A 23890-nucleotide genomic window follows, 5' to 3' on the forward strand; every position below is an offset into this window, starting at 1 on the left:
TATACTACCGAAACTTGATTTTCTTCACGGCTGTCATTCACGTATCATGACATTTATATTTACATCTATGTAAATGTATATGCATATTGTGAGGTTCCTTTTCCTGTTAATTTCCAGTTAAACTGTTAATTTCCGTTCAAATGAGCCTCCTTCCGATATTCCCTGACTACTTGACTGATACAATCACCCCTGAAAAAAAAAATCTGTTGAAAGTACTTACCAGCATACGATTTATTCGGTAGGGCCATTAGGGATTATTTCCCTATCCTCTTTGTTATCCATACCAGGCGGGACCATATCTGTATCTGAAACTGTGTTAGCTTCCCATGGGCTGATTGCAACACTTTTCTCATTGGATTTAGACGAGTCAAAACTTTCAAAATTAGCGCTGTCAAAATTGGCCCAATTGTCGGTGGAGTCAAATTCAGTTGCGTCACGACTTTCACTGTCCCAAGGGTTATCTAATGAGGTGGTTGCTTGCTGGTTAGGAGCGGACAAAGAACTCCAAGCTATAATACGAAATGAGCTCAGTAAAAACTCAAATCATTTATATATAGAGATTAGTATCTGAGAAATAAAACTGCGCGACGAAAACTTTGTTATTATATTTTAATTGCGTTGCGTTGTTTTATAAGTAAGTTTAAATAAATTACTAATTTAGGTTCCAATTTTCAAGAAATACATTTTTTTTTTAAGTTTAAATTTCAGAAGTATAGAAACACAAATCAACAAATTTAATTTGCAAGATTTGAAGTTTAGAAAATGTTCCGTTACATTTCAGTTCAGCAAAATATATTCGAACAAAATCGTTTTTCAAACACTTTTGACATTATTTTCTATAAGCCGCACTTTTTCAGTATCTTGGGGAAAAAATTCCTATTTTTTAGATGACAAAGGTGATGAGATGACCTTTGTTCTATTTGGAGCTAGAATTGAATTTCGATGTATCACATTTGCTATATCTCAATCCTCTATATAATACTACTGCTAGTACTGCTAACAACTCACCACACCACCAAGCCGCCTAAGGCTACACAGCTACGCACGCTCCACCTCCATCCCAATCTATTCAAAACATCCCTCTTTACACCCTCCCAAGAAGTTCCCATTTACCTTAAATCTTTCTTACGACATCCTCGCATCTAAGACGTGGACGACCTGCTTTTCGTTTAGCCCTAGAAGGTTGGCCAAAAAGGACAATCTTCGGTATTCTGTCATCCTTCATTCGTAGAACGTGCTTTACCCATCTCAATCTTTCCCTCATTGATGACCTAGAGCGCGGGGTTGAACCACATCTATCGTACAGTCTACTGTTTGAAACACGGTCAGTCTTTGAATTTCATTTTAACTAACTAAACAAAGTTGAACTTCGAAATGTTTTTGTGGAAACATAAGTTCGGCCATACTAGTTCGACGTAAGTTCGACCTGTATGATGCTATTTATTTTAATCAGCTTTAGGAAAACCTTGATGCTTTCAAATTACTTTGTCTACTCTAGACGAATGTTCAAAATTTCAAAAAGGAAATTTCACTTCCCAATAGAAAAGATTAAAAAACTGAATTCCTGGGCACATCCCAGAAAATAATTTTTAAAGACTTCCAAACCTCCTTTTCTATTTTCTAGATGGTAAGACTGCGTCATCAATTCATTTGAATTTTTAAAGACTTCCAAACCTCCTTTTCTATTTTCTAGATGGTAAGACTGCGTCATTAATTCATGTGAATTTTTAAAGACTTCCAAACCTCCTTTTCTATTTTCTAGATGGTAAGACTGCGTCATCAATTCATTTGAATTTTTAAAGACTTCCAAACCTCCTTTTTTATTTTCTAGATGGTAAGACTGCGTCATTTTCTAGATAGTAAGACTGCGTCATTAATTCATGTGAATTTTTAAAGACTTCCAAACCTCCTTTTCCATTTTCTAGATGGTAAGGCTGCGTCATCAATTCATTTGAATTTTTAAAGACTTCCAAACCTCCTTCTTTATTTTCTGATGGTAAGACTACGATATTCATTCCTGTGAATTTTTAAAGACTTCCGAACCTCCTTTTTTTTATTTTCTAGATGACAAGACTACGTCATTAATTCATGTGAATTTTTAAAAACTTCCTAACTTCTTTTTTATTTTCTAGATGGTAAAACTCCGATATTAATTCCTATGAATTCTTAAAGACTTCCACTTCCTTTTTTTCTAGATGATAAGTTTACGTAATTAATTCATGTGAATTTTTAAAGACTTCCAAACCTCCTTTTTTATTTTCTAGATGACAAGACTACGTCATTAATTCATGTGAATTTTTAAAGACTTTCAAACCTCTTTTTTTATTTTCTAGAATGTGATGCTGCGGTATTCATTTATGTGAATTTTTAGAGACTTTTAAACTCCTTTTGTTATTTTTTAGATGATAAGACTACGGTGTTCATTCACGTGAATTTTCAAAGACTTACAAACCTCATTTTTTATTTTCTAGATTAAGGCTATGGTATTCATTCACGTAAATTTTTAGAGACATCCAAACCTCTTATTTTATCTTCTAGATGGTAAGGCTAGCGGTAAGGCTATTCTTAAACTTACGATCTACTTCCATATTCATATTTCCCATTTCTGCAACAGAGTCATCATCAGAGCTAGTCGATCCAGACTTGTCCAGCCTTGTGACAGCATCACTAGATTTACCAGGGGCTTTGCCAGGTGAAAAACCCAATTCCCCTCTATCAGCCCATATATCATCGTCATCAAATGGGGATATACTTTCATTGCATGCAGCTTCAAACATTGCTTGGCGTCGAGACAGTTCTTCCGAATCTAAAACAATTCTTTAGTAGTAGTAGTAGAACAATTTTATTGAAAATAATCATTTTTATATAATAGCACAACAAAAGCGGAGCTTGCGAAGATGTGCTATAATAAAAAAATAAGAAAAAAGTATGGAGCATGAGACCATTTACCGAAACCAACATAAAAATAAACAACAAAACACTACAATATAAAACACCAAACAATACAATGAAAAATAAAGAAAAATGATTCACTGAAAATATAGTTAATCTGTTTCGAAAGCATACCTACCAAGCAACTCCGCACGTAAATCAGATTTAAACGGGTTAAAATTACCATTACCCTTAATAGCCTTACTAACTTTGCTCCAAAGCTTAGAAGCTCTATAAACAAGAGAAAAAGAAGACTTATTAGAAGCAAGTCTAGGAACCTCAATATTTCCTCGCATCCGAGTATCGTGTTGGGGAACATTTGACCTCTCACAAAATATAGGATAGAATAAACTGTTGGCATGCAGTATTTATTCCAAGTAGACCAGACAAAAAAGTGAAAAGAAAAATGAAACAAAACAACGTTTAAAAACGAAAAAAAGCATGAACCAAAGTTTGACTTGGAACGTGAGCAAGGAGAGGGTCTTCAAAACCCGTACCCCGCTCTAAATCTCAAGATAAATTGTCTAAAAAAACAACAACATAATTTTAGCTTTAGAGTACACAGTAGAGAATTGAGAGGAAGATCACTCATTATTGTGAGGGTCCCAAAAATGGGGTGACTTTTGCCCACTTCAAATTTCAACGTGGCACTTTGGTTCCATTTGATTTTTTTTTTAAATTGAACTATTTGAAATGTACAATCTTTAATTTGAACTAATCGACTATAAAAAAAAAATATCACATACTAATGTTATATTTAAATAATCTCAAGACCAATAATATAATATTTGATCAATAAAGCAATATTTAAAAATAACAATAAATTATTATTCAATTTTATCAGATAAAAATCAAACCCAATTCAACTTTACGAAAAGGCTTCATCAGAAACTATAAAGATTTCGAGGATAGATAAAATAAAAAGGAGTCAGTCTTTATACGGAGCATCCAAAATTCAAGCACACTCCCTATCAAGAAAAAAGTTATGACCAATTGCAGTTGGAGGTTTTTAAATTTTTCTCAAAATTTTTGTTTTATTTTTTATTGCTTATTTGAATTAAGATTGTACGACTTATACACATCAATTATGTGAAAGAGTAGCTGTTGTGAGGTTAAAACGAAAAAAAAAAAGTTGTGAGCAATAGGAATTGAAGATTTATGGACTTTCGCTATAACTTTTTCTGAAAAAAAGTTTCAAGTAACTGGAATAATCTTTATACACAAAAATTAAAGTTTTAAATAATTTTGCAGTTAGAAGTTACTTTATTTCACAAGCAATTGACAAATATTACGTTTCAGAAAAGAATTAATATAAGTAAGGATTAAGTTACTTAATCAGTGAAATTATGTTACTTCTTATTAATTTACTTACGAGTCCAGCTTTCTTGAGCTGAAATTCAAGCTACCGAAATATATTCCTTGAAAAACCAACTGTTATTTTTCTAAATAAAGTGACGTGAATTCAACGTCTTGCATCTGCTGAACTCTCAACCATAAGCTTCTGGAGGCTAAACATGGCCCTGATACTGCTGAATACTGAAGTTTTCGGAAGTTTCTGAAACTGAAGTTTACTAAGAACGTATTGCATTTGCTGGACTCTCACCCATAAAACTCAGGAGGATAAACCAGACCCTGATACTGCTGAATATTGAAGTTTTCCATCCCCTGGACCGACTCCATCCCCTGGAACTTCAAACAGAAGTGCTCCAACTCCTAACATTTTCTTGAAAGAAGTAAGAACTCCGACTTCAACATTCCTGCTAATTTACTGCAAAAATTAATGAGAGAAATCAATATTAACAAGAAATGCATAAAAGTAATATTGTAGACTAATTAGAGTCTATAATTAGGCTACAAATTAATTTTGTTTATTATTGCCATTTTTTAGTAGTAGTTGAATTGACTCCAGCCTTTGTGTGTTTCCATAACTCAGACTCCAAAGTGTCTTACATATTTTCGTTACTCCGACTGCGACTTTACTGCCCTGAAACTGACTATGTCTTCAAAATTGTTATTTATACTGTCGCTGTTGTACCCTAAAGGGCATATCTGACATTTTCAAACTCCTGAAATAATTGGCAAAAATTGCTTCCTGAGCTGTATTTAAAGGATGGATCAGTAGGATAATGGTTGTTAGGTAACACTACAACCCTCTTGATCCAAATCATTCTGCTGATACTCCCCTTCAGAACAGCTTAGGAGACGCTTAGCAGGTGCCCCCGACTTATAGAGTATTTATTGAATCACACTACTACCCTCTTGATCTAAATTATCCTGCTGATGCTCCCTTTGAGAACTGCTAAGAAAACGTTTTTTAGTAGGTGACTCAGATGTGTATAGTGAATCACACTACTACCCTCTTAATCTAAATTATCCTGCTGACATTTCCTTGGAGAGAAGCTTAGAAAATGGTTTTTAGTAGTTGTCTCAGACGTATAGAATGTATGTAGAATCACACCACTACCCTCCTGATCTATATTATCCTATTCTCTTTGAGAACTTCGTCTCATTGAGACTCTTTTTTTTTAAACTTCATATTGATGTGCAATTTCTGAATTTTAGATTTTACCTTGTTTGCTAAAAACTGATCAGCCCATGTCTCTTACGGGGTTAACTACAATATTTGTTTAAGGAGTATGTGGTGCTAGGTCTATTAGTTTAGGAGTTCACGTGTAGTTTATGATACACATTTAAAGAAGACTGCAAATGGCTGCATGATGAAAACACTTCTAGAATCAAACACAACTAATCACGTTGAACGATCAGACCAGATGGGGAGGACAGAAAATCCTAAAATTAATAAAGAAAGTTGATTCGTAGAAAAATTCATCAAATTTAGTCCGAAATAAACATAAAAAATATTTACCCTGCGGCAGTGATATGGACACTAGAGTCTCTGGAACAGTGGTAAACGGCTCATTTTCATCAAATTGCGAAAGAGGGAAGGCAAGTTTGTTTTCAAATTTGTGTGTTAAAGATGGCGTCTGATATGCAAGAAAGGATAGGTGTAAAGACATTTCTTCACTTTGTCTCTCTGCGGCTTTAAGAGATTCTGCCATATCTTCTTCGTTGACCTTATCTGAATGAGTCTGAAAATAATAATATAACAATAGTAACGATAATTCATATCCATAATAACACATGTGCACCCATAGAAAGAACGGGGCCCATAGGAAGTAGTAATACTGTTTTGTAGTATATATACAGATATTTGATTATTAAAGCAAGTCCAATTTCTAACAACGATTTCTACTAAGCTTCAAACTCTCTTATTTGTAATTGAAACACCTAATAAGCGCGGTTAACGGCCTATTTTTCTAAGTTTTTCAATTTATGTGCTAACATAATAAACAGTTTGTTGAACGAACTTTTATAAACAAGAAACAAGAAACATAAAGAAATATGAAAAAACAAGGCTCAATAGTAACCGAACTCTAGAAACGGAATTTTAATATCAGTCAAAATATCATCGGCTTATTATGTTAGTGCCAAATATATAAGATAGATAGATAGATAGATAAGTGTATTTCAATAAAATTCATTGAGCTTAGTTTTACCCAGAAAAGGCTAAGAAATTGTGAAAATTTGTCTGACTTTTGAAAGAGGACTGAAACAGCAACTAAAAGTCAAATAATTCTAACTAAAATCAAACCATTAGATTATGTTTAACAGAAAACCTTATTATAGAGTTTCAAACCTCTATCTACGAAAGTGTTGAATTTTGTATTATTTGTCAGAAGAAAAATCACGGATGCGTGTTAATTTTTTTTTCCACGGGCGATCGTATCGAACTAACGCTTCTAGAATATCGGGAAAGACCTCATTTGAACGGAAATTATAATTCCTGATGTCCTTTTCAGAAGAATTCACTTCAACTCATTCGAGACATATTTTTGTTTTTCCAGACCATTTTGTTTCCTTTTGTATCAGTGTCTATTAGAAGGATTTATCCCTTTTTGAATTTCTATTTATCGTTAAACAATAATAGAAAAGAAAGGAGAACTATCTCAAGAAGAGGAAAGAAACAAGGGGTCTACAGCCAGTAGAAGGAAAGGAAGAAACGACAAAAACAACAGACATTTCGCCAGTATAAAAGTAGGCGTCGTACCACTAAATATAGAAAAAAAAAACTAATCAAGAGAGAAAATCTAAAATAATCTATGAAATGCAATCTAAAACTTATATATATATATATATATATATATATATATATATATATATATATATATATATATATATATATATATATATATATACATATATATATATATATATATATATATATATATATATATATATATATATATATATATATATATATATATATATATTTATATATATATATGATTCACCATCGAAAGTTCGAGTAACCCTCGTGAATGCACAAAAACCATTTCGTGCATTTCGTGCTTTTCTGCATGTCGTTTCGTCGTTTTCCTTTCCTTTTACTAGCCGTAGACCCCTTGTTTTCTTCTTCTTGTTGAAATTTTTTCTTTTTATTTTGTCATCGCACGCTAGTTCGGCTTTCGATCTTTCATTCACCAATAATAGAAAATACATAATCGTATTCCCCTTTCAGCAGCTGGGACGAAGCGAAGGCCATCAAAAGCTGGTTTTAAACTGAAGTCAAACTGACTAACTAGGACGAAATTCTGGATATAACAAAAAAGAAAAAGAAAAATAGAACTCCGAAAAGAGACTTCAGGAGGACAAAAATAAGTTACAAATGTCTTACCTGAATATGTTACCAAAAAAAAAGAAAAAAAGAAAAGAAAAACGGTCATTTGTATTTCCACATGCCGATGATGACAGTCTGTATCATTACGCTGTGTTCTCACACAGGCTTAGTTACAACTCAAATCTAAGACATTCAAAGCAATCACCTTTAAATCCTTTGTTTTTCCCTCTAACTGGTTAAATTTAGGGACGATTTGGAGCTTCCACAGTTTGAATATAGTGTTGCATTGTGGCGCTAAGAAAATAATTTCAAAAATAAGGACGCTAAAACTGCACCCCATCGCCTAAATCCAGAATTTACGCCAAACTTGAATTACCCTTCTTACTTAGACAAAGAAAAATAATGCAGTACTTACAGCAACTAATCGCGGAACAAGGCCACCTGAGGCCAGCAGAGCAGTGCAAATCTGTATTAATTTCTTGTCTATATCTACCACCTGCACCTTGCAGCAGGCAGATTTGAGCTTGTCGCATTTTTTTTTGTTTATTTATCCAAGACTTTTCTACTGCTGTTTGACAAGGGACCCATGCATAACATTCTCGATATAATTTTCTTATTTGAAGTTCACTGGGTCGAAGTCTGATTTTTATACTATCTACTGAACTTTACACAGAAAATCATTTCTGGTTTGGAGGCAGGAGTTTGTCCAACTATTAAAAACCGTGCGAAAAAATTGAGACAGTAAGTCAGAAAACGTAAAATATAAACATTACAAGGGTGAGCCAAAGTGCACCCTCCACATCGCATATTACAAATTCGATTTTTATCTCGAGAAGCCATAATTAAACTTATTATATAATAGTTATAATAGTTAACTTATAATAGTTGACAGCCTTCAATTACACGATATTAAGATGGTAACTTTCTGAACGTTCCAAGTCAGCTAATATCCTAAATTAAACCTAATTAACTTGTAATTGATTCAAAAGGTTTATGAATACTCACCTCCATTGGTAGAAGTTCATTTTGTTTATTAATCTGCTTAAGGGTACTTTCAAGAAAATTTGTCCATTTTTCTCTAACCGCTTCAGGGAGATCACCCAGAACTAAACGAATTCGATTTTCATTAACACCTCCATTTACACCCCCATTGATACAATTTGCAATACAAACAAGGTGACACGCATAACTCTGTCTTTGTTTGGTATGGTTGTCTTCTGTCCCAAATTCGGTGACAATTCGCTCAACCAGTCGACAATCTCGGAGAACCTATCAAATAAAATTACCTAAATTACCAAGTTAAAGACTAACTCTAATTGCTTAATAGCACATTAAATTACACAAATAAAATGCACATTAAATAAATAAAAATACAAATAAAATAGTAATAGTAAAAATAATAAAAAGAATTATACAAATAATTAGATATAATCAGAGAAATTTCTTGTAGACTGTTTTGGGTACCCGACCGGCTGACCGTATGAAAACAGTAGGCTGTACGAAAAGCGGGGTTCAATCCCGCTTTCCAGTGCTATAAGGAGAGAAGGATTGAGACGGTTAGGACCCGTCCTGCGGACGAAGAATGAAATATTGCCCAAGACTGTCCTTTTCGACAAACCGTCTAGGGCCAAACGAAAAGTAGGTCGTCCACAAATGGAGAGAGAGGACGTCGTAAGGAAAAATTTGAGGGAAATGGGAACTTCCTGGGAGGGTATAGAGAGGCTTTGAACAGACTAGGATGGAGGGGGAGCGTCCATAAGTGTGTTGGCCTCGGGCGGCTTGGTGCTGTAGTGGGTTGTTAGTAGTAAAAATAATGTTTAAATGGCAGCCAAACAAAAACACTTCTTACCTAGCTTTTCAAGAAATTGCAGAGAATAGGCAAAAAATAAGTATACATAAAATGTATACACAGATGTATCTGAAAAACCTAAATTTCTGTCAACATGGTTGCACCAATCATTTTGTAGATCCCTGAATACAAGTTATTCTAGTAGACTTTTAGAAAGGTCGAAAAGCTATCACAAGAGCATATTATGCGGAAATCTTAAGAAAAACGAGAGCAGAATCCGCTAAAGAGCGTCAAGGAAAGCTCCATCGGGGAACTCTTTTCAATGGCGACTACATCTGAGCACTTTCTTCCCGCATTGCAAGAACAGATTCTAAGACAATTTCCGTGGGAATTACTGCCACATCCACCTTATAGCCTAAATCTAGCTCCTTCTAAAATTTGTTTATTTTCAAAAGTTGAAAGAACAGTTGAAATGCATCCATTTTAATAGGCCTGGTGAAGAAAAACACACAGAAAAAAATATTACTCTTAGAGGGACCACCAGATTTATTCAAAAATGGGCTAAAAGGATACAAATACCCCCTGTAGAAGTACTTGACAAAGATTATAATGAAATATAGGGATGCGGGAAGGTAGGGGGGTTGTCGCGTGGGTGTGTTATGGAAATGATACTGTTGAAAGAGTCTGGTTTGTTGTTTTGCTCTTTTTTCTTCTTCTTTTTGTTATTGTGTTAGACTAAGTGTTGTTATGTCATTGTAATGTTTTTAAAATATTTTTGGTTATTAAAGTAACGTCATTGGTTAGTATTTATGGTGCAAGCAAGCAAAAATGTTAGTTTTTTCCAAGTACAGTATTTGTATTGTGTGAAAATTGTTTTTCTGTTTGTGAATAAATAAGCCGAAATCAAAACGTTGTTAATAAAAATGAAAAAAAAAACTTTTACATTTTTCGAATATCCCTTAGATATACGCGTATTTCAAAGCCAATAACGCTGCCCGAAGAAGCAAGACAAAAGAAGGAAAAAAAGAAGATCGAAGAAAAAAAGTATTATCTACGGGCCTTCAAATGCACTAAAATAAAATTCTTCATTGCAACAATACGATACATCTAGGAGAGGTTAATCTAATAATCTTCGGTAGAGGTCATAACAGGGTTAACAGAATTATGGAATTCAGGAAAAATAATATCCGACACTTTTTTGGACAATTCGAGAATGTTTCGAGTGATCGAGATAATTCAAGAATGGCATTCGACGATTAAGAGACCAGGGAGTCTAAAAAAATTAGAATTCCCAACAAGAATTCTTTTTCGCGAAAAAAGCAACTTTTAAACTGCTCCGAAGATATTTTCCCTAAAAGACTCTTTTAGAGTTCAATTTGACTCCAAATACGAATCCAGCCCGTCAAGGAGTGGCGTATTTAGAGGAGGGCCCAGGCTCCTCACAAAATCCAAAAGAATCTTTTTTAAGAGTCTAATGTCTTGCTCTTAGCAATCCTTTTTGAATTTTTGTTGTATATTTGGATGGCATGATAGCAAAGCAAAAAAATTTTATATATCTTTCTAGGTCTAGATCCTATATTCTTAAAGATCTTTCTCGTAGATAACTTCGGAGACCACGCAGCTTTTCCATGACGAAAGTAAAACAATTCAAAATAGGGATGGAACCTTTTAATCAACAGTGAACAGATATAAATTTTTAAATGGATATTTCGAACATATATAGTGTTCATCATCAGCAGTAAATTTTACTGCTAATGATGAACACTGTATATGTGTTCGAACTATCCAGTTAACAATTTGTATCTGTTCACTGTCGATTAAAAGGTTTCATCTCTATTTTGAACTGTTATAAGATCTTTCTCATGTCCTTGGCCGAGAATTGTCACTCGTTTGGTCATTCCCTCCCGCTGCTCAAGACTCCGGCAAGCGCTTTTATTATTTTTTTTATAAGTTATTATCATTGTATAAGTTGTTACCATTATTTTTTTTGCATTTGTTATAAGTTGTTATTATTTTATAGGTTGTTATTATTATTTTAAAAGTTGTTATTATATTTTTTTATATTTTTTATAAGGTACTATTATTTATAAATTATTATTGTTTTATAAGTTGTTAGTATTATTTTTTACATTTTTTATAAGTTATTATTATTGTATAAGTTGTTATTATTTTTTTTTATCTTTAAAAGTTATTATTATCTATAAGTTTATTATTTTTTTAGTTATTTTAGTTATACTTATTTCATACCTATTTTGAATGCATTTGATCAGGTTGAAAGCTGTGTAAGCTTTGTTGCTAGTATTTTGTACTTGTATTGTTGCTAGTATTGTATTGTTGTATTGTTGCTAGTATTGTATGCTAGAGTATTGTATGCTAGTGTATTGTTGTATTGTATGCTAGTGTTGTATTGTATCGTTGCTAGTATTTGTTGCTAGTACTCGACGTGACTCAGTGATATTTAAAAAGAAAGTGCAATATATATTGACAGATATCTTACTGGGGAAGCAAAACTGTCTAAAGTCTTTTTATAATATTATTTCAAAAACACTGCCCGTAGTTGATGAAGATGGTGCTTTGAGTTCTATTGTTCCAGTTGTTGATACAAGGGTAGAAGGTACTTGGCTGATCTCATTCCTGGCAAAACCATTCCATTAAGAGGGATTATTAACAAATTCTTGCATCTTTTATTGCATCTTTATGAAAATTTCCCTTTTTTCATGTATTTCAATGACGGATAAAGATTAATTATTAAGAAAAGAAACAGATTAGCCCTATAAGAACATTGCATTGACGCTAATCGTTTCGATCAGTTTTAGGGTGCAGATTTACAATTATTGTCGACTTTGTTGACCAACATGAAAACCCAAAAATGGTTTAAATATCTTATTGCACTTCATATTCTAATAGAATAGTTTACTTGTAAATCCTACCCGTAAATATACACTAACTCTCTTTAACACCTCAGAGAAGTTACGAACTTCTTAAAAAAATTTCTAGTTATAAAGCGTCCGCCGTAAGTCCGTAACTACATCGGAGATGCTACGCTTCACAGCGGAGTAGTTTACTTTTTTTTACAGATATTTATTCACTTAGTAGTTTTAGGAAATCAATGTACTAATCGTCTAATTGGTCTTTTCCCCTAAAAATTAAAACACACAGAAAGGGGAGGACTTCTTAATTTCTTGGGAAAGATGGAGTAAAATGAAGACAGATGCAAGAACTAGAATTACAGTGGCAGCTTTTTAATTACCAACTTTCTAATCTCATAATTTAAACTGAAAAAAGAGGCTTGCGAAATTGTTGCTCGTTTTACAACATTATGTCATAAATCCTTGTTGAATAAGAGAGGAAGATTGTTGATGAATCTAGGTATACAAGAATGGATTGCTGGAAGACCATATTTGCGTTTTTTGTCCCCTATCTTCTGAGGCCTTGGTTCATTAGCCCATTTTTTTAACCAAGCCCTTTCTTCTATGGGCTGCAAAGAGAGGAGAACAGTGGCTCTGAGGTCTTGGTTCTCCTACCTCCTCTTTGAATTAGCGTAAGAATCAGATAAAATATAAAACACGTGAAAAATTATACAGCCGTAAAGTTTACAAGAACTGAAAACCTATTTTGGAATTTAAGGCTAAAAAATACAGTTAAATTTCAATAAAACGTAAGAATATGAATTAAGATGTTTTTTTGGTCATGGTCTGAGGAAAAGGGCGACAGAACTCCTGTGTTAAAAAAAAGTCAAATAAGCCAAAAGGGAAGAGAACTTAGGAGGAAGGCCTGTGGCCATTTTGAACAAAAACGAACAAAAACGGTGATACCTATTGGCAATTGGATTGAAAAATATTTTATTTTGTGTTTAAATCGCGAAAAAATGTTTAAATTCTTCAGTTCAAAATTTGTGAGTTATACCAAATTTTCAAGTTAAATTGCCTAAGACATTAAAATAATTTCTAAGCCATAGCATTAATAATCCTTTCATGAAATCGACAACATTCAGAAGACATCTCAGTCATTGTACCCATAATCAACTTGCTTGGCATTGTTCTGAAGTCCTTTGATAAAACTTGACCAGATTTTTGAGACACAAAAATTGCACTTAATGTGTAGGCCTTGGAAATCAGGAAGGACTGTAAATTCCCTGACATATTTAACTGTAATACCAGGGACAGAGTGATAAAACGTTGGTGTTTTCAAAGTAAGTGGCTACAAAAGTATTCATGGTTGGTGTTCAGGTCTTCAAAAAAATATGCTTTCTATAAAAACTGCTCCATATATACCGAATCAGAGACCAGTAGAGAGTCAAATCAGACGCTTGGATGCGTACTGACCTTAAAGATACTCTCAGTGAACCAGTTATCATGATGAAAGATGGTGTCGTGTTACTGTAGTACAAAAATCTTTATGCTTATCAAAATAAATCAAAAAACAAGTTCTTCTTAACAAAAGTAAAGAGCGAATATATGCCGTCAGCAGAGTAAAGAAAATAATTGATATTATTATGAGTAATCAACAAAAGTTAAAAGAAACAACTTAATAATAATGAAACCAATAATAAACTTTTTTGTAAATAATGAAGTCTTTTTTTGTAAATCAATCTTGTTGAGTTTTTAAGGGATCAAATTAAAAAACGGAATAATAATTTCGCATTGATTCAACGAGTGTCTTGAACAATTTTCCACTATCTCCGTTACATAAAAATAAGAGAAAAGCTAACCCTCTTATTTTGTATTTTTACAAATTGGCTTACTTTGCCTGCAGATGTGTTAAACATCAAAAATCTAAATAGCTAAAGTTTCAATTTCCCTAAAGTCTCCCAACTTATAAAAACTACCTATCAGTTATAGTCAGTACCAATTCAACGAAAATTTTAAGTTGAGCTGTAAGTATACGGAGAAAACCATATCAAGTCCTTTCCGTTACCTCGCTTTAAACTAAAGCAGTTTGAATTTCATTTAGAATTGTGCTGTCACAAGAAATCTTCGTCGGATAAATTTCAAATTGGATTTTTTTTTGGAAAACAATCGGAATCTCTTTTTTTGTTTTGAAAGAAGGCAAGTTTTTTATCTTAGTTTATGTTTTATAACTGCCTAAGTATCCTTACAAGAATGGGATCAAAAGAACTTAGCACTAGTGATAACTTTTCATAATTAACTAGTAGGTTAGTGATTAATTGCATAAAAAGTTAGCATTACTTTTCTTTTTTTTCCACAATACTAGCTTAGATTGTATTCATTTGTGTTTACCTTTTTTAAGTATTTAAGGCAGTCATTTGAAAATTCAATTTTTGGTTTGTAATACAATATTTTATCAATGTTGCTGATACCTATACCACCCAAGAAATTTTTTGGTGTCTAATACAATATTTTATCAATGTTGCTGATACCTATACCACCCAAGAAATTTTTTGGTGTCTAATACAATATTTTATCAATGTTCCAACCTTCAATCGTGAAAATAAATAAGCGTAGCTTAATTATTTAAACTGATTAAAATTGAGCCTGTGCATTTAAGGTGGTCTTGTGCAGCCACCACTGCACAGGGCCATACGAACTAAATAGGCCTTATCAACACTGCCAAACCAGTTCTCAAAAATATCTATAACTCAGGGATGAAATCAACGAACTGCGTAAATAAGCTAATTAATCCAACTTGGAGTAAAATATTACGCTAAATGGAAAAAACAGAGATTCCATCAAGTTGACTTTTTGGAGGTGTTTTACCGTTTTATATAAAAAAAAAATCGTGCTCGTTGCTTTTGATCAATCACATTAAATTTATGAATTTTATATATTTGGAATCAACATAAAAAGCAAATTCTTTGGATGTAGGAATTCTTATCATATTTTCTTCTTTTTAGAATTTTGGACTAAATCGCTCCTTATTTACAATTCACTACCACAAACTGTTTCATAATAGTCATTATACGTATCAGTAAAAAAAGCTCTTTGCCTAATTTTCACAGAGAAATGCTTATTTTGTTGCTTTTTTAAGACATGCAACAAAAGGAGTCGTTACTTTTGTGATTTGGAAAACCACCGAAACAATAGATTTATTTTAAATTAAATTAAAGAAAGACTAGATATCTCTTGAATTAGTCATGATACAAAGCCTAAAGATCGCCATTAACATTTTTAAATATCGAGATGTTATATATTTTTACTTATCGTATATCGAGTAATATATTCATATATACTGAGAAATATTGATGAGAAATGATTGATGAAATGGCCATCTCAAAATTTCTATCAGATGCATTTCAAGAAAATAAGAGGTGTGGGGAAGGGGTATCCACCCTCCGACCACTCTGAATCTTAAAAAGGACACTAGAACTTCTGATTACCAGCTCAATAAGCCCCCTCCAAGGTCTATACGATCACCCTTTCTATATATACCTTGTATGCCCCCCAGGGAACAACTTACAACCCCTACCCTGAGGGCTGTGGGTGGGTTGTCATCCTCAAAGATATAATTTCTGGACCTTTCAATTACACTGAACAAAATGGTTATCTCAAAATTTTGATTGGATTTGTTTGGGGAAATGGTGGGCGTGTGAGGAGGAGTTAGTTGCCCATTAATCGATTTCGACTATTAAAAGGGCACTAGCCCTTTCAATCTCCTATCGAATAAACTCTTTTCGAAGTTTCTTTGATAACAAATTGCCGTCTCGAAATTTCTATCAGATGCATTTTGGGAAAATACGAGGTATGGGGGGGGTATCCACTGTCCGATCACTCTTAATCTTAAAAAGGGCACAAGGACTTCTGATTAGCAATCCAATGAGCTCAAAAGTTTACACGATCACCCTTTCTATATGTACCTTATATGCCCCCAGGGCATAACTTACAGCCCTTCCCTGAGGGCTCTGGAAGGGGGGAGAGGGTTGTCATCCTCAAAACCGTAATTTTCGGACCTTATATAAACTTTGAACAAAATGGTTATCTCAAAATTTTGATTGGATGTGCTAGGTAAAATGATGGACGCAGGAAGGGGGTTAGTTGGCCTCCAATAACTTTCTACAATTAAAAATGGCACTAGACCTTTCAATTTCCAATCGAATGAGCCTTTTTCGAAGTTACTACGACAACAAATGGGCATCTCAAAATTTTTATCAGATGCATTTCGGGAAAATACAAGGTGTGCGAGTGTGTGGAGGGGGAGAGTATCCACCCTCCCATCACTCTGAATCTCAAAAGGGCACCCCATAAGCCCCTTCCGAAGTTTACACGATCACCCTTTCTATGTAAACCTTATGTGTCCCAGGGCATAAATTACTACCCTTGCCCTGAGTACATATGGGGAATTGTCATCCTCAAAGACATAATTTCAGGATCTTTCATTTACGTTGAACAAAATGGATATCTCAAAATTTTGATCGGATGTCTTTGGGGAAACGGTGGACATGGGAGGGGGGTTAGTTGCCCTCCAATCGCTTTCGAATATCAAAAAGGTTACTGGCCCTTTCAATTTCTAATCGAATGGGCCCTTTTCGAGGTTTCTACAACAATTCCTTCTATACGAAGTGCCCGGGTTTAAAAAATAAAAATATAAAAAAACAATTGTGGCCCATATTGCTCTTTACTTAGGCAGCGCTACTGCTCCGGCAATTGAGTTTGCAAGACCACGAGGAAAGGGTTAAAAACCGAGAAATGTTCAGACCAATTGTCCAGGTTATTCTATTGTGCGGTTTCCATGAACTAGCCCTGCGGGGTCTTCATGAAAAAAGTGATCTACTTACAAAAAGTGCTGAAAATGAAGGGGTATTCAGAGGGTTGTCTTGATTGATGATGGGTTGCGGAAACACAAATTACGGGACCATTTCGAATCATCTGCTAAAAGTGTTAAATATGCGTCTCCTCCAGTGCAGAATGATATCACTGAGAGTGTAGACAATGTTATTGGGGACGCAGTTTTGAATAGAGAAAAAATTGCGAAGTGTTTTTCGATATTGGATGATGATATGAGTGGATGAAAGGTTTTTTTTGTGTTTCAACACTGCAAATGACTGGACTGACGTAGGTCTTGCAATGTATATTATTAGACTCTGATTCGAGGTTGAATTAGACATGAACAAGTTAGTTGGAACTGGTTTTGATGGAGGTAGTAGCATTTTCAGATTGTACAAGGGCGCTCAGGCAGAGATACAAAAGCTGTACTCACTTGCCCTTTATATGCATTGTGCTTCGCATTATTTATACCTTTGCCTGGTGAATAACTCCAGACTGGACTTGATTCAAATACTATATGGATACTTGCAGAAAGTCGTTGTTTTGTCCTATTCCCGCAAACGAACTGAGCAATTAGCTTCTGCTTTGCCGCATACAAAAAGCAAAAGCTCATTCACCTTTGTCACATATGGTGGGTCTGAAATTCATAATAATACTGTCACTTTTCTGGAGCTCTTCCCTGCTGTTGTTGGAGTCCTGGAGAGATTTGTGGACAACCTGTCCAATTCAGGTCTCATAGCGAAAGCCAATTCCGTAGTAGCAGCCATTGCTTAGTTCAGCTTCATTTTCCCTCTGATTCTTGTTTGAAAAGTTAGTTCGATTCTGCTTTCAACTTTTTTTGCTCTATAGAAGGAAAATTTGAATCTACTTACCTACTGTGAACATATCGATCTATGCTAGTCTGTATTAAAAAAGCTAGTGGCAGCAGCTTTTCCTTCTTTTTGAAAACAGCCCAGGCAGGGAAAGTGGCGGTCCATGCGAAAAAAGCCCAGGCAGCTAAAAGTGTTGTGACACCCACTTCAATATGCCAAAACGCCAACGTGGGTGATTCTCCTCTTGAGACACTTCTCTTTTTTATAAAGACTTTGTCTTTCCCCCACACCTCAAGCAGCTATGGGAAAAATTCGATATGGGATTTCTTATCCATCGAGGTACAGTATTTCAAATCCAACTTCCCTTCCCTTGTTTTATTGTTGATGCTGTGTTAGCCAAGGTTGTGACGAAGCTAAGAAAATATAAGCAGTTTTGTTTCTCTGAGACTAGCCGTCTTTGCTGAGTTAACTGTCTGACAAGCCGAGTGGAGGTCTACGAGCGAGTCTCATCACTCTAATAAAGTTTCTGAAACTCTTGATGAGCGCAACAACCGTTTTTTTCTAAATGTGCATTCATTCTTGATTCTATCCTCCCTGTTACCCTGTTGTAGAGCGTTTATTTAGCATGCTAAAGCAGCTTAACATGCCTTCAAAATAAGACAGGAGAGGCAGATTGAATGATCTTGCACACATATCTATCAGCTGCAATGTCAAGGCGGATACTGACAATGTTTCAAGTGACTTTGGGAGGAAATCAAGAATGATTGAAATATATGAAGCATTTACAGCGCTTATGTTGTTTTGTATCTGATTCAAGAACTAGCTAAATTAGAGCTCTTCACTTCTGTTAATTGAACTTTTTTTTTTTGTAGCTTAGTAATAAATAAGCTCACAAAGGGTACTCTGACAGTAGTGTACTAAGTTGCTAGTAACTTTCTGGCAGTAGGCTAATTAGAATGGTTAAATATTGGGAAAGAGTGTCATCGATAGAAGATAATAGGCTTAGGAAAACAAGCATTTTTAATGATTCTTCAGGATAGGAGGAAGGATTCGTGGATAGATCAGGTGAAGAATATATTAGACCGTGCAGGGCTAGGAAACTGTCGGAATGAGGGAAAGGGGATAGGAGGGATGGTAGGGACTGCTAATAGGTCAGAGTCTAAGGAAATTCTGGTTGGACAAGCTGAGAAGGCCACCACCTTGTCCTGGGGCTATATGTGGAGGTGAAGGAGAGCTGGGGCAAAAGATTTATCTAAAAATAGGATTTAGGCAGAAGATTTACAATGGGTTTTGCCTGTAAGAGGGAATTTTATGCCTCTTGGAGAATGAAGGAAATGTTCAGGGAGGACCAAAATTAGGGATGCTCCTTACAGTTACCCTATGTTTGGAGAGACGGATGAGTATGCGTCATTGTTTAAGAAGAATGTGAGAAATTGAGGGAATTGCGACTGGAACTACTAGACAGGAAGGTCGGGAGGAGAGACTGGATTTTGGAAAATTTGAAAAGTAGATGTTATTTAGATATAAATAATATTGGAAGGTTCACCAGGGTAGGCACGAGGCATCGTGAAGATTTTCTTGAATAATCAGTTTTAGTGTTTTTTTCAGTTTACGTTTTGTTGTCGCATTTTTTCGTTGTTGATTGTTGTCACTATGGCCCAAAAAAACTTTCGTGTAAATAAATCTATCAATCTATCTACCTATAATATTAAGTGAGAGAAGGTTTATTGGTATTAATAAGTTATGTAAGTTTGTGGAAACAATTATGATACATAGTATATATACCGTAATTTAGCAATGTAAAATGAACGAATGGACTTATTACTAAATAGGATTAACACGTAAAACACTACTTTGCCCGTGGTGTAGCTACGTCTAGATACTAAACGTCAGTAGACTGGGGAATAAGACTTGAATAAGTTCCTTAAGCAAGTAAATCAGGAAGAGTGTAGGAGTTAAAGAGCCGCAATTTTACTAAAAAAAAATACGGTAAAATTATAATCTACAAACATAAGACTTTTTCCCACCGTCCAATAGTTAGTAAACAGTTTTTGTTAGTTAGGAGAAAACAAAATTGTTATCTTATTAACATTGCTAGCTAAAATTCGCGAAATAATAATATGGCGGGACATTCAAAAATATAAGCTAAGAAAGAGCTTGAAATTTTTAGAGATTGTTTATGGGTCTAAGACCGCAATTCCCTATGCGGGGTACATGACCCACCAGTAGGACATAGCAATATTTTGGTGGGTCACGGGTAGGACGTGCAACCTTCTGACTATACTTTAGAACCTTAATTTTGAAAAGAAAAAAAACATTCTTTTATGTCAACGACGCCACATTCAAATCCGTTTAAAGAGCAAAAACGATACATGACATTATTGCAATGACATTATACATTGTATAAAAGGTATTGTGTGCAGACAATATTTTTATTAGAATAGAATGCGCCTTGAGGACGGCCAGAAAAAAAATACCCAGGGAGTCTTTTAAGCTTCTTTCAGGTGAACACACCTAAAATTTAAACAACAAAATTTAGATATTACAAGGGGGCCATCAGGATTTTAGAAATAATTACGTGGGACGTGTCTCAAAATTGGTTGGGAACCACTAGTCTAGGGGGCAGCAAAAGAATTGGTAAATACGCTAGTTAAGTGAAAACAGATCAAACTAGTGAAACTTTCATTCACCTAACACAACATATTTCCAAGGTAGCAAGAAACCTCTCACCTAGAACCTATAACTCTAGATCTTTGATTGGGGGTCTCCAAGATTACTGACCGATATCGACACGATTATTCGCGCTAATTTCTGCTTGGCTTCATTGTTTAGTGACTTCGACTCGCGTTATGTTTGAAATGTTATATAAGCTGTTATCTGCTAATTTTAAGTCTTACTTTTGCTCTTTACTTTTCTTGAAATCATTTCATTGTCTTCATTTTATTAGAAAGTAAAGCTTACATGACATAAAAGAGGATGGCCATTCATAAGCTCCTCCTTATTCTCTAACAAGGACTCTGCATTGACATCATTGGCGGTGGGGGCTTTCAGCAGGATAGAGGACATACATCTTTCCACTTGAGCATGGAGAAAATTATTCTGATTGTATTCTACCATGAGATCCTGTAACATTAAAATATATAGATTACGTAAAGAAGAAGGGCAATATCCAGGATTTTGCTGAAGGGGGAAGTGGGTTACAAAAAACGCATTAAGAACTTGTTTAAATGTGTTTTTGTTCAATTTTTTGCAAATATGACAGAGGGGAGGGTTCAAACCCAATACACCCTCCCCCTCCCCTCTCCGCCAATACAGCCTTGGTAACAAGTGTTGTTCTGAGGAGCCTTTAATAAGAAAAATTAGGGATATGTTACTTTGCAAGAGATATTGGAGGTACAACTCCCTTTGAATTAGAGAACGTCTACATTGGGCATTTTCTGGCAATCTGGGTTACAGGTAGCAGCCTACATTGCGAACGTAGACTGCCACCTTTTGCCCATTTTTTTCTATTCAGCTTTACCATCCGGTTTTCTGGTCATCGAATTTGTCCTTTAAGGTTTCAATTAGTGAGAAAGTCTCTTCATTTGACCATATCTAAGAGTTTATAGAAGCAGTTTTATATTTCAATCAAGTCATCTTCAAGTCAAATGAAGAGAAAGTCTCTTCATTTGACCATATCTGAAAGTTTATAGAAGCAGTTTCATATTTAAATCAAGTCATCTTCAAGTCAAATGAAGAGAAAGTCTCTTCATTTGACCATATCTGAGAGTTTATAGAAGCAGCTTTATATTTCTTGGTAGATCCCATGGCTTTCTTTTCAAATTCATTACTTGATCAGGCTCCCAGTAAACAGAAAAAACTCATCTACAATTATTATTTTTTGACATGCTGGCTCATTTATTGGTATGGTTTTTTCCGCTACCCAGAAGCGGGAAAATGGAACGGCAGTAGAGGTCTCCACTATCCAGATTACCAGCTTTCCATCCCAGTTTTGAGAAAACGCCGAATGTAGACGCGGCTTTATCTACGCAAAATACGAAAGCAAAGCTTAAAAAACGTGCCTAATAAGTAAGAATATTCAGTCTTTTCAAAGTCATTCTGGTTGTATTCTGTCATGAGATCCAGCAGCATTAAAATACCTCAAATAAACAAAATACATTAGGCCAATAACTTAATTTGAATGAATAACGTTTAGTTACTGCGCAATAGATGTAGGAGGTATGTGCTTCTTGCAACAAATAGAGGCGGTTTTAGGGGAGTCGGAGGACAGAGGGGGCACTTTTCCCGGGCGCAGAAATTTTAGTTTCTACATTTATGATCATTTTTGAATTTTTTTTTCAAAATAAAGTATAGGGCGCAATTAATAAATGAAAATAATTAATAAAATATTAACTGATTATTAAAATAAAAATAAATTAAAGAGTAAAACATAATTAAACAATGATAATAGAATAATAGTATTTAAATAACTAAATAACAGATTAAAAATAATTAAACAAATTATTAATTAATTGAAAAGTTGAAAATAATTTTGCTGTTAAATGAAAATTTCGTTAAATTTTGGCCTGAAATTTGGTGGGAGGCCAGAACCGCCACTGACAAATAATAGTCCTTTGCTATCTATACAAAAACCTAACAAGAGTTTAACCACGTGCCAAATGAATTGAGAATGTTACCCTGGCGGATCCAGGAGACGGGGCCTGGCCCCCCAAGATTTTTCTGGCGCTCTCTTTCTCCCTGTTTTTTTTCACTCTTTTTTTTACAATCAATTTTGTTCTAAAATTTGTTACATTGCCCACCCCCCAAGATTTCGCCTATTGGCGTCTTTCTCACATTGCCCCCCCCCCCCTGAATATTTTGATCTAGATCCGCCCCAAGAATGTTATCAACTTTGATGAAAAGGACAATGAGCGTCTTAAAAAAGTGATTATTGTCATTTTCCCCGAAAAGTAATCCCTGCGACTTTTAGTTTTGTTAAATCAGTTTGGTTATGTTCACTCATGACATCCTGAAACATGTAAACATATAAAGTCAAGATACACATAAACCTTTGAGGTACACCAATGTTACCTAGAGAGCTAGGGCCTAATACCTGACCATTACAGAAAGGTGAGCCCAGTGGCGTTCATTCACAAAAATTTAGGGGGAGGGGAGCAGAATGTATTTTTCAAAATCTAGGGGGAAGGAATGCGTCGTTTCTTTTAAGTTTTCATTTTCATTTAATTTTTTAAGTTTTCAAATCATTCTGAATATATTCTATCAAGACATTCTGAAACATTAAAGCATAAAATGAAGTAAGAAGCATTGAACCAGTGAGCCTTAATTCGAAAGATACATGTATGGACTACTCCACGACGGATATCGGAGACATAAACTTCTTTGAAAAAGATCTTCTTTCTTTGATGAAAAAAAGCACAAATAAAACTAATTCAACTAAAAAGGCCAAATTCTGCTCTTACAAAAGCACTTATTATCAGTTCTCCACAAACAGTCCCTACAGTACAGTAAAAAGAAACATACATGGTATAATCCTATATTGCTTTATAATCAAATTATATATATTATAATATACCATTATTTTATATAATAGAAGACAAAATGATATAATTCTGATAATTCATTATCGTGTTAAACTTTTCGAACTATACTATGTCACAATATGCAAAAACAATAAAATACATAAACTAGGCAACAAGCATTTGTAGGAGCAGAGTCAAATGCTTGTTGCCTAGTTTATGTATTTTATTTTGTATTCTATCTAGATTATATTATCTAGATATTATCTAGTTTATGTATTTATTTTAAAAACGACTTTTTTAGCTTTTAAATCCCAAGCCTTCTCCCCTATGTTGTACTAACTTCTTTACTTAACAAGACTGATAACTTTTTTATTCGTCAACTAAGTTTAACAAGAGTTAAGAGCTCATATGGTATGAGCTCTAGCAAAATTCTGAGAATC

General features: G+C 34.4%; 1 protein-coding gene across 1 annotated transcript in view; it reads right to left on the bottom strand.

The window, feature by feature from the left end:
- LOC136043887 (serine/threonine-protein phosphatase 6 regulatory subunit 3-like) overlaps window positions 1-23890 on the bottom strand; it is a 67592-nt gene that overhangs the window by 9877 nt on the left and 33825 nt on the right. The window contains exons 8-12 of the mRNA XM_065728904.1: window positions 20893-21054; window positions 8615-8878; window positions 5798-6020; window positions 2576-2806; window positions 221-509 (exon numbers count right to left, since the gene is read on the bottom strand). Coding sequence (XP_065584976.1) covers window positions 232-509; window positions 2576-2806; window positions 5798-6020; window positions 8615-8878; window positions 20893-21054 — 1158 coding nt within the window. The 3' untranslated portion in view covers window positions 221-231. The remainder of the gene's footprint in view (window positions 1-220; window positions 510-2575; window positions 2807-5797; window positions 6021-8614; window positions 8879-20892; window positions 21055-23890) is intronic.

The sequence above is a fragment of the Artemia franciscana genome, chromosome 2 (genome assembly GCF_032884065.1).
Source record: "Artemia franciscana chromosome 2, ASM3288406v1, whole genome shotgun sequence".
Taxonomy (NCBI): Eukaryota; Metazoa; Arthropoda; class Branchiopoda; order Anostraca; family Artemiidae; genus Artemia; species Artemia franciscana.